The sequence below is a fragment of the Chlorocebus sabaeus genome, chromosome 6, assembly GCF_047675955.1.
Source record: "Chlorocebus sabaeus isolate Y175 chromosome 6, mChlSab1.0.hap1, whole genome shotgun sequence".
NCBI classification, from domain to species: Eukaryota; Metazoa; Chordata; class Mammalia; order Primates; family Cercopithecidae; genus Chlorocebus; species Chlorocebus sabaeus.
Window position 1 is genome coordinate 4,147,536 of NC_132909.1, and position 12,553 is coordinate 4,160,088.

At 56.8% G+C, this 12,553-nt stretch overlaps 1 protein-coding gene across 3 annotated transcripts; it reads left to right on the plus strand.

Moving 5' to 3' along the window:
- Nucleotides 1–105: 105 nt before the first annotated feature.
- TMC4 (transmembrane channel like 4) lies at nucleotides 106–12,500 on the plus strand. 3 transcript variants are annotated; one of them, XM_073015953.1, is made up of 16 exons: nucleotides 109–286; nucleotides 1,161–1,377; nucleotides 3,850–3,995; nucleotides 4,676–4,908; nucleotides 5,065–5,186; nucleotides 5,712–5,859; nucleotides 7,104–7,238; nucleotides 8,048–8,215; nucleotides 8,774–8,937; nucleotides 9,519–9,645; nucleotides 9,910–10,007; nucleotides 10,383–10,566; nucleotides 11,364–11,494; nucleotides 11,589–11,744; nucleotides 12,050–12,128; nucleotides 12,221–12,500. In XM_073015953.1, the coding sequence occupies exons 1-16, from the start codon at nucleotides 208–210 to the stop codon at nucleotides 12,287–12,289; spliced, it is 2,256 nt and encodes a 751-aa protein (XP_072872054.1). In that variant the 5' UTR covers nucleotides 109–207; the 3' UTR covers nucleotides 12,290–12,500. The 3 variants fall into 3 exon arrangements, with proteins under 3 accessions (XP_072872056.1, XP_072872054.1, XP_072872055.1); XM_073015954.1 differs by lacking the exon at nucleotides 5,712–5,859 and having other exon boundaries at nucleotides 112–286; nucleotides 7,104–7,251; XM_073015955.1 differs by lacking the exons at nucleotides 12,050–12,128; nucleotides 12,221–12,500 and having other exon boundaries at nucleotides 106–286; nucleotides 11,573–11,682.
- Nucleotides 12,501–12,553: the final 53 nt, after the last annotated feature.

Consider the following 12,553-nt stretch of genomic DNA (forward strand, 5'->3'; position numbering starts at 1 on the left):
CCCAGGAACCAAACTGTCAGGCCTGGGGCACCAGAGGGACTTCAGCTCCCAGGAGACCTTTCGCATCAGCGGCCCTGAGAAACTACAGGAAGTGTACCTTACTCCCTCCGGGCCACCTGCTGGCCAGGTACACACCTGCCCCGGGCCCCTCCCTTACCTGGGGCAGTGTTTGCCTGGTGGCCGCTAGAAACAGCCCAGCCTGGGGCCATGGAAGAAAACCCAACCTTGGAATCAGAAGCCTGGGGCTCCTCCAGCGGGTGGCTGGCCCCCCGGGAGGCCAGAGGCGGTAGGGATGCCAGGAGAAGCTCGGATCCATCTGGCCTTCAGGCTAGGGGGGAGTCCTGCTGGAGGAAAGGGGAGGCCTGGCCTGCAGAGTCTGAGGGCTAAATAGAAGGTTCCACTTCCTGATATTATGGGGGAGAAAGGAACTCAAGGCTGAAACTCTGGGGTCTGAGGAGGAGAAGCCTAGAGAACCAGGCTAGTCTGGAAGGAGGGGAGGGCTAAAGGCTGGGAGTTTGGGTGTCTTGGGAATAGGAGAGGCTGGGTTCCCACACTTCTGAGCTAGAAGGAAAAGGAAGTTGAGGACTGGACTCCTCTGCCCTGGAGTAGGAGGGGTCCGCGCCTGGGGATGGAGTTGAGGACTGTGGGCCCCTGGGTCCAGGGAGAGTACAGACTGGCACCCGGACTCCTGGGCCTGAGGGAGGAGGGGCTGGGGACCTGGTTTCCTGGTCTGAGGGAGGAGGGGCCGGGGCCTGGACTCCTGGGTCCAAGGGAGGAGGAGCCGGGGGCCTGGACTCCTGGGTCCGAGGGAGGAGGGGCCGGGGGCCTGGACTCCTGGGTCCGAGGGAGGAGGGGCCGGGGGCCTGGACTCCTGGGTCCGAGGGAGGAGGGGCCGGGGGCCTGGACTCCTGGGTCCGAGGGAGGAGGGGCCGGGGGCCTGGACTCCTGGGTCCGAGGGAGGAGGGGCCGGGGGCCTGGACTCCTGGGTCCGAGGGAGGAGGGGCCGGGGGCCTGGACTCCTGGGTCTGAGGGAGGAGGGGCCGGGGGCCTGGACTCCTGGGTCTGAGGGAGGAGGGGACTGAGGCCTGGTTTCCTGGTCTGAGGGAGGAGGAATTTGGGCCCAGACTCCCGGGTCTTCCCAGCCCCCTGCCCCTCCCCAGGCCCATCGCTGACCTCTGTGCTGAACGAGCTGCCCAGTGCTGCCACCCTTCGGTACCGAGGCCCTGGGGTGCTGCCTTGGGGGGTGCCGGAGGAGGAGGAGGAGGAGGCTGGAGGAAGGAGCAGAAAAGCCTTCACAGAAGTCACCCAGACGGAGCTGCAGGACCCTCACCCTTCCCGGGAACTGCCCTGGCCCATGCAGGCCAGACGGGCACACAGGTGAGGCCCCACCTCCGGCTGGGACCTGCACAGCCTGGACCGGGCCCTTCTCCCATACCTTGGACGAGGTCTCCTCCCTCTGTCCTCTGCCGCTTCTGGCTTCTGGGGCCTCTCTCTGCCTCGCTCAGAGCTGCCTCTCTTGGTTTCTTTTTTCCCCTCGTCTTTGTCTCTCCTTCGGACTCCAGGTGAGTGCTGCCTTTCCGTGGCTCTGGGATCTCTTCGCTGTCTCTGGGATTCGCCGTCTCCCTGGTCTCCTCCAATCCTGTCTCTGCTTCTCAGTTTTTCTCTGCATGTGTCCAAAATCTGTTAATATTTATTTCTCTCTGCTTTATGTCTTCCTTCATCTTTGCCTCCTCTTCAAAGCCTCCCTCTCTTTAACTTCTTTCTTTTCCCATTCTCACGGTATAATTCGCAGGGCCCGGTGAACAATGAAAATGCAGGTGCCCTCCTTCAAAAATGATTGTGGGCCCAGCGCGGTGGCTCACACCTGTAATCCCAGCACTTTAGGAGGCCGAGGCGAGTGGATCACCTGAGGTCAGGAGTTCGAGACCAGCCTGGCGAACATGGCGAAACCCCAACTCTACTAAAAATACAAAAATTAGCTGCATGTGGTAGCATGTGCCTGTAATCCCAGCTACTCGGGAGGCTGAGGCAGGAGAATGGCTTGAACCACGGACATACAGGTCACAGTGAGCCGAGATCGTGCCATTGCACTCCAGCCTGGGTGATAGAGCGGGACTCCATCTCAAATATAAATATATATATAGTATATATATGGAAAAAACAATAAAAAACAATATATCACCACTCCCCTGCTGATCAGTGGCGGGATCGTGCCTGTAAATATAGCCACTATACTCCAGCCTGAGCAACCTATCGAGACCCCATCTGTATCTTATTAAAAGTAATAATCAGGCCAGGTGCAGTGGCTCATGCCTGTAATCCCAGCACTTTGGGAGGCCGAGGCAGGCAGATCACAAGGTCAGGAGTTGAGACCATCCTGGCTAACACGGTGAAACCCCGTCTCTACTGAAAAATACAAAAAAGTTAGCCGGGCGAGGTGGCGGGCGCCTGTCGTGCCAGCTACTCAGGAGGCTGAGGCAGGAGAATGGTGTGAACATGGGAGGCGGAGCTTGCAGTGAGCCGAGATCGCGCTACTGCACTCCAGCCTGGGTGACAGAGCGAGACTCCGTCTCAAAAAAAAAAAAAAAAAAAAAAGAAAAAAAAGTAATAAAGTAACAATATGACAAAAAAATACAAATTAAAAGAACAGCTATCTATCTAACATTTATCTTGTATGAGGTATTGTAAGTAATCTAGAGGTGATTGAAAGTGCATTGGAGCGCTGGGTGTAGGGGCCCACACCTGTAGCCCCAGCACTTGGGGAGACTGAGGCGGGAGAATTGCTGGAGCCTGGAAATTTGAGGCTGCATTGAGCTATGATTGCACCACTGCACTCCAGCCTGGACACCAAAACGAGACGCTGTCTCTGAAAAATCAGATAAAAAATAAAATAAAATGGAAAAAACCACAGAAGGATATGTGTAGCCTGTATGCAAATACTATGCCATTTTATATACAGAATTTGGATATTACAGATTTCAGTATCCTTGGGGAGTCCTTGAACCAACCCCCATGGATACTGAGGGACAACTGTATTTATAAAGTGAAAGCCCAGATAAACTCCAGCTAGGGCAAGCGATACAGCATGACAGCACCCTGTGCGTCCCTCCCCTGATACCCCCTTTCTCCTCACGAGGAGATGGTAACCTTCTCCCCCAACCTTTTTTTTTTTTTTTTGAGACAGAGTCTCGCTGTGATGCCCAGGCTGGAGTGCAGTTGTGTGATCTCAGCTCACTGCAGCCTCCAACACCTGGGCTCAAGCGATTCTCCCACTCCAGCCTCCCGCTTTTCTGTGTAGCTTTGCCAGCTCTGTGCTCTGCAACTTTGTACAAATAGAATCATGCAGGCTTCAGTCTTCTGTGCTGTTTTCTTCTGCCTAGCATTAGGCTTCCTTCTTTCTTTCTTTTTTCTGAGAAGGAATCTCATTCTGTCACCCAGGCTGGAGTGCAATGGTGCCATCTTAGCTCACTGCAACCTCTGTCTCCCAGGTTCAAGCGATTCTCCTGCCTCAGCCTCCCCAGTAGCTGGGATTACAGGCGCCCACCACCAGGCCCAGCTAAATTTTTTTTTTTTTGTATTTTTAGTAGAGGCAGGATTTCACCATGTTGGTCAGGCTGGTCTCGAACCCCGGACCTCAGATGATCCACCTACCTTGGCCTCCCAAAGTGCTGGGATTACAGGCGTGAGCCACCGCACTCAATTGGTTTGTTTTTTATTGCCACAGAGTATTCTATCTTATGTATAGGCCACAAGTTACTTCTCCGTTCTACTTTTGGGTTGTTTCTACATTCGGATGGTTCCCAGTCTGGGGCTGCAAAACCCCTCATTTTCTACCTCTTTCCCTCCCAGGCAAAGAAATGCCAGGGACCAGGTGATCTATGGCTCTGGAACTAGGACGGACCAATGGGCGCGACTACTTCGGAGGTCCAAGGAGAAAACAAAGGAAGGCTTGCAAAGCCTGCAGCCCTGGTCATGGACACTGAAGAGGATCGGGGGTGCGGTGGGGTTCGGGTGATGTCCTGGGGGCAGGGCCTGGACTCCTGGGTCTGAGGGAGGAGGGGCTGGGGACAGACTTCTGGGTCTGAGGGAGGAGGGGCTTGGGCCTGGATTTTGGGTTCTGAGGGAGGAGGGGCTGGGCTCTGGACTCCCGGATCTGAGGGAGAAGGGACTGGGATCTGGGTCTGAGGGAGGAGGGGCTGGGGGCCTGCACTCTTGGGTCTGAGAAAGGCACGGCTGGGCCGGGCGCAGCGGCTCAGGTCTGTAATCCCAACAGTTTGGGAGGCCGAGGTGGGTGGATCACCTGAGATTAGGAGTTCGAGGCCAGCCTGACCAACATGGTGAAACCCCGTCTCTACTAAAAACGCAAAAACTGAGCATGGTGGCGCGTGCCTGTAGTCCCAGCTACTGGGGAGGCTGAGCTAGGAGAATTGCTTGAACCCAGGAGGCGAATGTTGCAGTGATTCGAGATCGCGCCACTGCACTCCGGCCTGGGCGGCAGAGCGAGACTCCGTCTCAAAAATAACAATAACAATAACAATAACAATAACAATAACAATAACAATAATAATAATAATAGAAAGAAAGCAAGGCACGGCTGGGCCCCCAGTGCCGGGATGGGAGGAGCTGGTCCTGCTCCCGGGAAGGAACCTGAGCCTCTCTCTGCTGCCCCCTGCAGGCCAGTTTGGCGCCGGCACCGAGTCCTACTTCTCCCTGCTGCGCTTCCTGCTCCTCCTCAACGTGCTGGCCTCTGTGCTTATGGCCTGCATGACGCTGCTGCCCACCTGGCTGGGAGGCGCTCCCCCAGGCCCTCCTGGCTCCAACACCTCCTCGCCCTGCGGCTCCTATAACCCCCACCCTCAGGGCCTGGTCACCTTTGCCACCCAGCTCTTCAACTTGCTCTCAGGAGAAGTAGGTGCCTGGGGCCCTGGGAGTTTCCCCTGCCCACCTGTGAGCCCAGTGCCTTCAATGACATGAACCTCAAACCCTGACCCCAGACTCTGACTGTGCAGCTTCAGGAGCCCCGCCTCCTCCCACAGTGGCCCCCGCGCCGCCTTCCCCCCACAGGGTTACCTGGAATGGTCCCCTCTCTTCTATGGCTTCTACCCGCCCCGCCCACGCCTGGCGGTCACCTACCTGTGCTGGGCCTTTGCCGTTGGCCTCATCTGCCTCTTGCTCATCCTGCATCGGTCAGTGGCACCTGCACCCCTGACCCCGTGACGGGACGGGTTGGGGTAGGGAAGCAAGTGGTGGTGGCAGAAACTCCCTCCCCAAGAATCCTCAGTCTTGCGGTGTAACCCTTTCTTCTGTGTGAGTTCAAATCAAGGTTTTGTGCCGGGCGCAGTGTCTCACGCCTGTAATCCCAGCACTTTGGGAGACCGAGGCCGGCGGATCAGGAGGTCAGGAGATCGAGACCATCCTGGCTAACATGGTGAAACCGTGTCTCTAATAAAAATACAAAAAATTAGCCGGGTGTGGTGGCGGGCGCCTGTAGTCCCGGCTACTCCGGAGGCTGAGCCAGGAGAATGGTGTGAACCCAGGAGGCAGAGCTTGCAGTGAGCTGAGATCCGGCCACTGCACTCCAGCCTGGGCGACAGAGCGAGACTCCGTCTCAGAAAAAAATAAAATAAAATAAAATAAAATAAATAACGGTTTTGGATTTTTTTTTCATTTGTTTTTGTTTGTTTTTGAGACAGTCTTACTCTGTCGCCCAGGCTGGAGTGCACGATCTTGGCTCACTGCAACCTACACCTCCCGGGTTCAAGCGATTCTACTGCCTCGGCCTCCCAAGTAGCCAGGCAGGTGAACGGCCAAGCCACCAGCATTCCAGGCAGAGGGAGCTGCAAATGCCAAGGCCATGTGGTAGGAAAGAGGTTTGAGGTGTTCTGAGAAATAAAAGGCCTGTATGAGAAGCAGTGGCAGGGCCAGTCGCGGTGGCTCATGCCTGTAATTTCAGCTTTTTGAAAGGCTGAGGCGGGCGGATCACTTGAGGTCAGGAGTTTGAGACCAGCCTGGCCAACATGGTGAAACCCCATCTCTATTAAAAATATGAAAAGTAGCTGAGCATGGTGGCATATGCCTGTGGTCCCAGCTACTTGGGAAGCTGAGGCAGGAGAATCAGTTGAACCTGGGAGGCAGAAGTTGCAGTGAGCCAAGATCGAACCACTGCACTCCAGCCTGGGCAACAGAGCAAGACCCTGTCAAAAAAAAAAAAAAAAAAAAGACAGGATTTAAACTCTGAGAAGTACAGAAGAGTCAGATCAGGTAGGCCCTGGCAGGTTATGCTAGGAAGAAGTCTCGGTTTTTTGGAGACAGAGTCTCGCTCTGTCGCCCAGGCTGGAGTGCAGGGGTGAGATCTCAGCTCACTGCAAGCTCCGCCTCCCGGGTTCACGCCATTCTCCTGCCTCAGCCTCCCAAGTAGCTGGGACTACAGGCGCCCACCACCTTGCCCAGCTAATTTTTTTTATTTTTAGTAGAGACGGGGTTTCACCGTGTTAACCAGGATGGTCTCGATCTCCTGACCTCGTGATCTGCCCGTCACGAAAAAGTGCTGGGATTACAGGCGTGAGCCATGGCGCCTGGCGTGCCCCCGTCTCTTGACTCTTTACCTGCCATCTTCTCTGGGTCTCTGTCTTCTTCTCGGGTCTTCCCGCCCAGCCCCCTTCTCTGGGTGCCTGTACTTCTTATGGGTCTTTGACCCCCATCTTTTGTAGATTTAGTTTCTCCTTCCTCACTGTCTTTGTCTCCCTTTCTTCGAATCTCCCTCTGGGGCCTCTGTCCCTCCTCTACATCTCTGTCTTCCTCAGGGCCTCTGTCCCTTTCACTCTGGGTTTCTGCCCCCTTCGCTCCGGGGCTCTGTCCCTGTCTCCTAGGTTTCTGCTTCTCTCTGTGGGGTGCCTGTGCCCCAGATCTGTCTCTGAATCTCCCTTGGACTTTGCCTTCAATGATTGTAGGTGTCTCTGCCTCTTTGACTCTTTCCCCAACTGGTGGCAGCTCCCCTAGTACCCAAGGCCTTAGGGTTCGTCTTCCCCGTTGGTCCCAATATGAAGGATGCCCCCATAACCCCCGTTCCTGGCTGTCCTTTCACATCCCGTCTCCCCTCTCAGCTCGGTGTCCGGGCTGAAGCAGACACTGCTGGCGGAGTCCGGGGATCTGACCAGCTACAGCCACCGGGTGTTCTCGGCCTGGAACTTCGGCCTCTGCGGGGACGTCCACGTGCGGCTGCGCCAGCGCATTATCTTGTACGAATTACAGGTGCGATTAGGGGGCGGGGTCTGCAACGGGGTAGGGACCAGACTGAACCGGGCTGAGATAACGCACAGGGCCTAACCCGGTAATGGGCCTCCGGAGAGACGCTAGGCAGCTCCTTCTCCAAGAAAGGCCAGTCCTGGGGAATGAGAGGGTTGAGAGGAGGCCGCGATAGGGCTGCCCGAGATCCAAGGGTGTAGGAAAAGGATGCGCCAAGGCTGGGATCGGTGGCTCATGCTCGTAACCCCAGCACTTTGGGAGACCGAGGCAGGTGGATCGCTTGAGTCTAGGAGTTCGACACCAGCCTGGGCAACATAGGGAGGCTGCCTCTCTACCAAAAAAAGTAAGCACAAGAAGCGGGCGGGGCTTTAAGGCAATTTGGTTCAAAGTTAAGTGATGGGAGCGGCCAGCGGGGCGTCTTGATATACATGAACTGGAACTTCAGGCCAGGCATACAGCGCAGGGCCGCCTGGGGGCGGAGCCTCTGATGGGCGGGGCTGACTAGGGGCGGGTCTTGGGGGCGTTGGGCGGAGCTTCGGGGCGGGGCCCGGGGTGCTGAGATTGGTCGCGCAGGGATGGGGGCTGGGGTTGCTGGATCCGGCCGCGGAGGGGCAGGGCTGTAAAGGGCCACTGGTTTCTTAGAGCGCCCCGGAGCGGGTGGAACCGGGACTGCAGAGGTTGTTAGCTGGTGGGGAGAAGGATGCATCAGTTCACGTTGAGGAGGATCTCTGGAGAGCCTGGGGAACCCAGAGGCCAGGGCCTTGGGAAATGGAGTCCAAGCGGGCATCTCTCGTGCCTTCAGGTGGAGCTGGAGGAGACAGTGGTGCGGCGCCAGGCTGCTGTGCGGACTCTGGGCCAGGAAGCCAGGGTTTGGTTGGTGCGGGTGCTGCTCAACCTGCTGGTGATCACACTCCTTGGGGGAGCCTTCTATGGCATCTACTGGGCTACAGAGAGCACCGTGGCGCTGCAGGTGCGGAGGATCTTGGAAGAGGAAGCCGGGGGGTCCTGGAACCTACATTTCCAACGATGGAGGGAGGGAATGGAAGTTTGGGATGCCAGAGATCTTACAGAGGAAGTATGGGAGAGGGTATGTTTGGACCCTGGACTTCGGGGTTTTAAAGGAAGAAGAGAGACTGGGCGCGGTAGCTCACGCCTGTAATCCCAGCACTTTGGGAGGCTGAGGTGGGGGGATCACGAGGTCAGGAGTTCGAGACCAGCCTGACCAACATGGCGAAAATCCATCTCTCCTAAAAATACAAAAATTAGACGGGCGTGGTGGTGCACGCCTGTAATCCCAGCTACTCAGGAGGCTGAGGCAGAAGAATCACTTGAACCCGGGAGGCGGAGGTTGCAGTGAGCCAAGATTGCACCACTGCACTCCAGCCTGGGTGACAGAGCCAGACTCTGTCTCAAAACAAACAAAGAAACAAAACAAAAACAAACAACAAAGAAGAGGTCTGGGGGAGGACCTTAAGCTTAGCTCCTCCAGGACTCCAAGCCTCTACTCATGGTCCACTCCCTCTCCCAGGAGACGTCCCTTGTTCAGCAGTTCCCACTGCTGAAGCTTGTGGTGAATTACCTTCCGTCCATCTTCATCGCTGTGGTCAACTTTGTGCTGCCGCCCGTGTTCAAGCTCATTGCTCCACTGGAAGGCTACACTAGAAGTCGCCAGATCGTTTTTATCCTGATCAGGTTCCAGCCTCATGGGGATGGCTGGGAATGATGGAGGGTCGGGGCGGTCAGAGGGATGTTGGCGCTGACAGGTAAGACACGGAAATCCTGCTGATATCGGATCCAGGGATTCAAATCCTGACTCCGCTGGCCAGGCGTGGTGGCTCAGACCTGTAATCCCAGCACTTTGAGAGGCCGAGGCTGAGAGGCCGAGGCTGAGGTCAGGAGTTCAACACCAGCCTGACAAACATGGTGAAACCCTGTCTCTAGTAAAAATACAAAAGTTAGCCCGGCGATAGTGGCTTCTGTAGTCCCAGCTACTCGGGAGGCTGAGGCAGGAGAATCGCTTAAGCCTGGGAGGTAGAGGGTGCAGTGAGCTGAGATCGCGCCACTGCACTCCAGTCTGTACAAGTGAGACCCTGTCTCAAAAAAAAAAAAAAAAAGAAAGAAAGAAAGAAAGAAATCCTGACTCTGTCGCTGGGCCTCAGCTTCTTCATCTGTGAGAGGGCTTGAATGTTGAATGCGAGCGCGTTCCACGGAGAAGGGGACTGCCACGTGGTGGGTACCGGATCAGGGCCCATTCTCTGCCTTCCCCCCGCCAGGACCGTGTTTCTTCGCCTGGCCTCCCTGGTGGTCCTGCTCTTCTCTCTCTGGAAACAGATCACTTGTGGGGGCGACTCCGAGGCTAAGGACTGTAAAACTTGTGGCTACAATTACAAAGAACTTCCGGTGAGAACGGCATGGGGTCTGCCTGGGACTCCTGGGTCCCTGAAGGAAAGATGGAGCTGGGTGGGTCCAGACTCTTGGTTTGGGCGGAGAGGGGAGCTCAGGATGCTGGAACACTCTCCCATGGGTATGAATGTTTGAAAAACGAGGACCCCCCAGAGAAAGTATTGACAGGGTCTCATAGGCTTGCGATGTGGAGACTTGGACGCGTGGGCCTCCAGGTGCTCGGGTCCTGAGGTCTTTCTGACCTATTTCTTCCTTCTTCAGTGCTGGGAGACTGTCCTGGGCCAGGAAATGTACAAACTTCTGCTCTTTGATCTGCTGACTGCCTTGGCAGTCGCGCTGCTCATCCAGTTTCCTAGAAAGTGAGAGCCCCGCCCCTCGCTGTGGCCCCGCCCCACTAGGACCAGGCCCTGCCCCATCGCGCTGTTCTTTTCACCGTGCACCTTTTTACTGTTCCCGCCTCTGCCGGCTCCCTTTGCTTGCCCTAGGTCCGCAGTTCTCCCCCACTCCCCGCCCTTGTTTTAGTGGGTTACTTCCCTGTGGCCCCGCCCCTACCGCCGCGACACCTGGGTCCCGTCTAGTCCTCTGGACACACCCTCTCCACGTGGAGATTGAAAGTCCCGCCCCTCCTCAGATACGCTTGCTTCCTATTGGCGGGCAGGGCGGTGGAGGCGGGGAAACTCCAAGTAGCCGCGCCCCTGACTCGGGCCCGGCCCCGCCCCCGCCCCGTCCTTCAGGCTCCTCTGTGGCCTCTGTCCTGGGGCGCTGGGTCGTGTGGCGGGGACCCAGGAGTTCCAGGTGCCCGACGAGGTGCTGGGGCTCATCTACGCGCAGACGGTGGTCTGGGTGGGGAGTTTTTTCTGCCCTTTGCTGCCCCTGCTTAACACGGTCAAGTTCCTGCTGCTTTTCTACCTGAAGAAGGTAAGGGGTAGGAGGGGACTCTTGGGTCTGAGGCAGGAGGTATTGGGGCCCGCACTCCTGGGTCCTGGGCAAGGAAGATCACGGGGGCCTGGATTACTAGGTCCTAAGAGAGGAGGGGTTGGAGGACAGACTCCTGGATCTGAGAGAAGGAGGAGTCTAGGGCATTCTGACTTCTATGTCTGAGGATCCGGGGACTTAGACTCCGGGGTCCTAGATGAGGAAGGGGCTCAGACTCCTGGTTCGGGAAAAAGGAGAGGCGGGTAGGCCGGGTGCGGTGGCTCACGCCTGTAATCCCAGTACTTTGGGAGACTGAGGCGGGTTGATCACCTGAGGTCAGGAGTTTGAGACCAGCCTGGCTAACATGGCAAAACCCCGTCTCTACTAAAAATACAAAAAAAATTTAGCCGGGCTTGGTGGCGAGCGCCTGTAATCCCAGCTACTTGGGAGGCTGAGGCAGGGGAATTGCTTGAACCAGGGAGGTGAAGGTCGCAGTGAGCCTAGATCGCGCCACTGCACTCCGGCCTGGGCGACAGAGCGAGGCTCCGTCTCAAAAACAGAAAACAAACAACAGTGAAACAAATTAGCCGGGAGTGGTGGTGCACACCTGCAATCCCAGCTACTCGGGAGGCTGAGACACGAGAATAGCTTGAACCCGGGAGGGGAGGCTGCAGTGAGCGCCACTGCACTCCCGCCTGGGCGACAAAGCGAGACTGTCTCAAAAAAAAAAAAAAAAAAAAAAAGAAAGGCACAGACTCTTGTGTTTCAGATCCCCTTTCTCCGTGCCTTACCCCCACCAGCTTACCCTCTTCTCCACCTGCTCTCCGGCTGCCCGCACCTTCCGGGCCTCCACGGCGAATTTCTTTTTCCCCTTGGTTCTTCTCCTGGGTCTGGCCATCTCCAGCGTTCCCCTGCTTTACAGCATCTTCCTGTAAGTGCGAGAGGTTCCCGCCTCTCTCCCTCCCTCTCCCCCCATTCAGTGTTGACTCCTGGCTCTACGTGAGCCCAGCCTGTCTTGACTTCAGGATCCCGCCTTCTAAGCCGTGTGGTCCATTCCGGGGGCAGTCGTCCATCTGGGCCCAGATCCCCGAGTCTATTTCCAGCCTCCCTGAGACCACCCAGAACTTCCTCTTCTTCCTGGGGACCCAGGCTTTTGCTGCGCCCCTTCTGCTGATCTCAAGGTGAGGTGGGCCAGACTTCTGGGTCTGGGTTTGAATGCGTGTGATCTGGGGGCCACCACCTGCGTCCAAGAGAGGAAAGGCTTGGGGGTGGGAGCAGGCAATGTACTGAGTCTGAGGGAGGAGGCCTAGGCTCCCGGACTGCTGGGTCCGAAGGAGGAGGTGGGCGGGACTTAGGACTCCTGGATCTGAAGGCGGAGGTGCTGGGAGACTGAACTCCTTGAGCCTGGACGAGGAGGGGCTTAGGGGTCCACATCCCTGACTTCGAAGAGCGTGTCAGGAGTGGCTTCCGTTCCTGTCTCCTCCAGCATCCTGATGGCGTACACTGTGGCTCGGGCTAACTCCTACGGACGCCTCATCTCTGAGCTCAAACGTCAGAGAGAGACGGTGAGCCAGGCGGGTCCCTGAGAGGGCCCCCGGGGAACACGGAAAGGGGCTGGGGAAGAGGGCTGTCACACCTCCACCTCTCTTTGCCCCAGGAGGCGCAGAATAAAGTCTTCCTGGCACGGCGCGCTGTGGCGCTGACCTCCACCAAACCGGCTCTTTGACCCCCGCAGCTCACGTCCCACTTTCATACCCCAGGCCCATTGTAAGCCTAGGTCACAACATCTGTAAACTAGGAGAACTGGAGAAGACTCCACGCCCTTCCAGCTTTGGTATCTGGAGATTTCCAGGGCCCCTCGCCGCCACGTCCCTGACTCTCGGGTGATCTTTCTTGTATCAATAAATACAGCCGAGGTTGCTGAACGCGCTTTGAAATCTGCGTCCTGAAGGTGGGGGCAGGGCTACCGCAGGGCAGGAGCCAATCAAAT

Bases quoted from the DNA above. Each gene is read 5' to 3' on its own strand.
- TMC4 (XM_073015953.1), top strand. From the start codon at position 208: ATGGAAGAAAACCCAACCTTGGAATCAGAAGCCTGGGGCTCCTCCAGC. The intron at 8,938-9,518 runs GTTCCAGCCTCA...TCCCCCCGCCAG, and splicing joins ATCGTTTTTATCCTGATCAG to GACCGTGTTTCTTCGCCTGG. The intron at 11,495-11,588 runs GTAAGTGCGAGA...TCTTGACTTCAG, and splicing joins CTGCTTTACAGCATCTTCCT to GATCCCGCCTTCTAAGCCGT.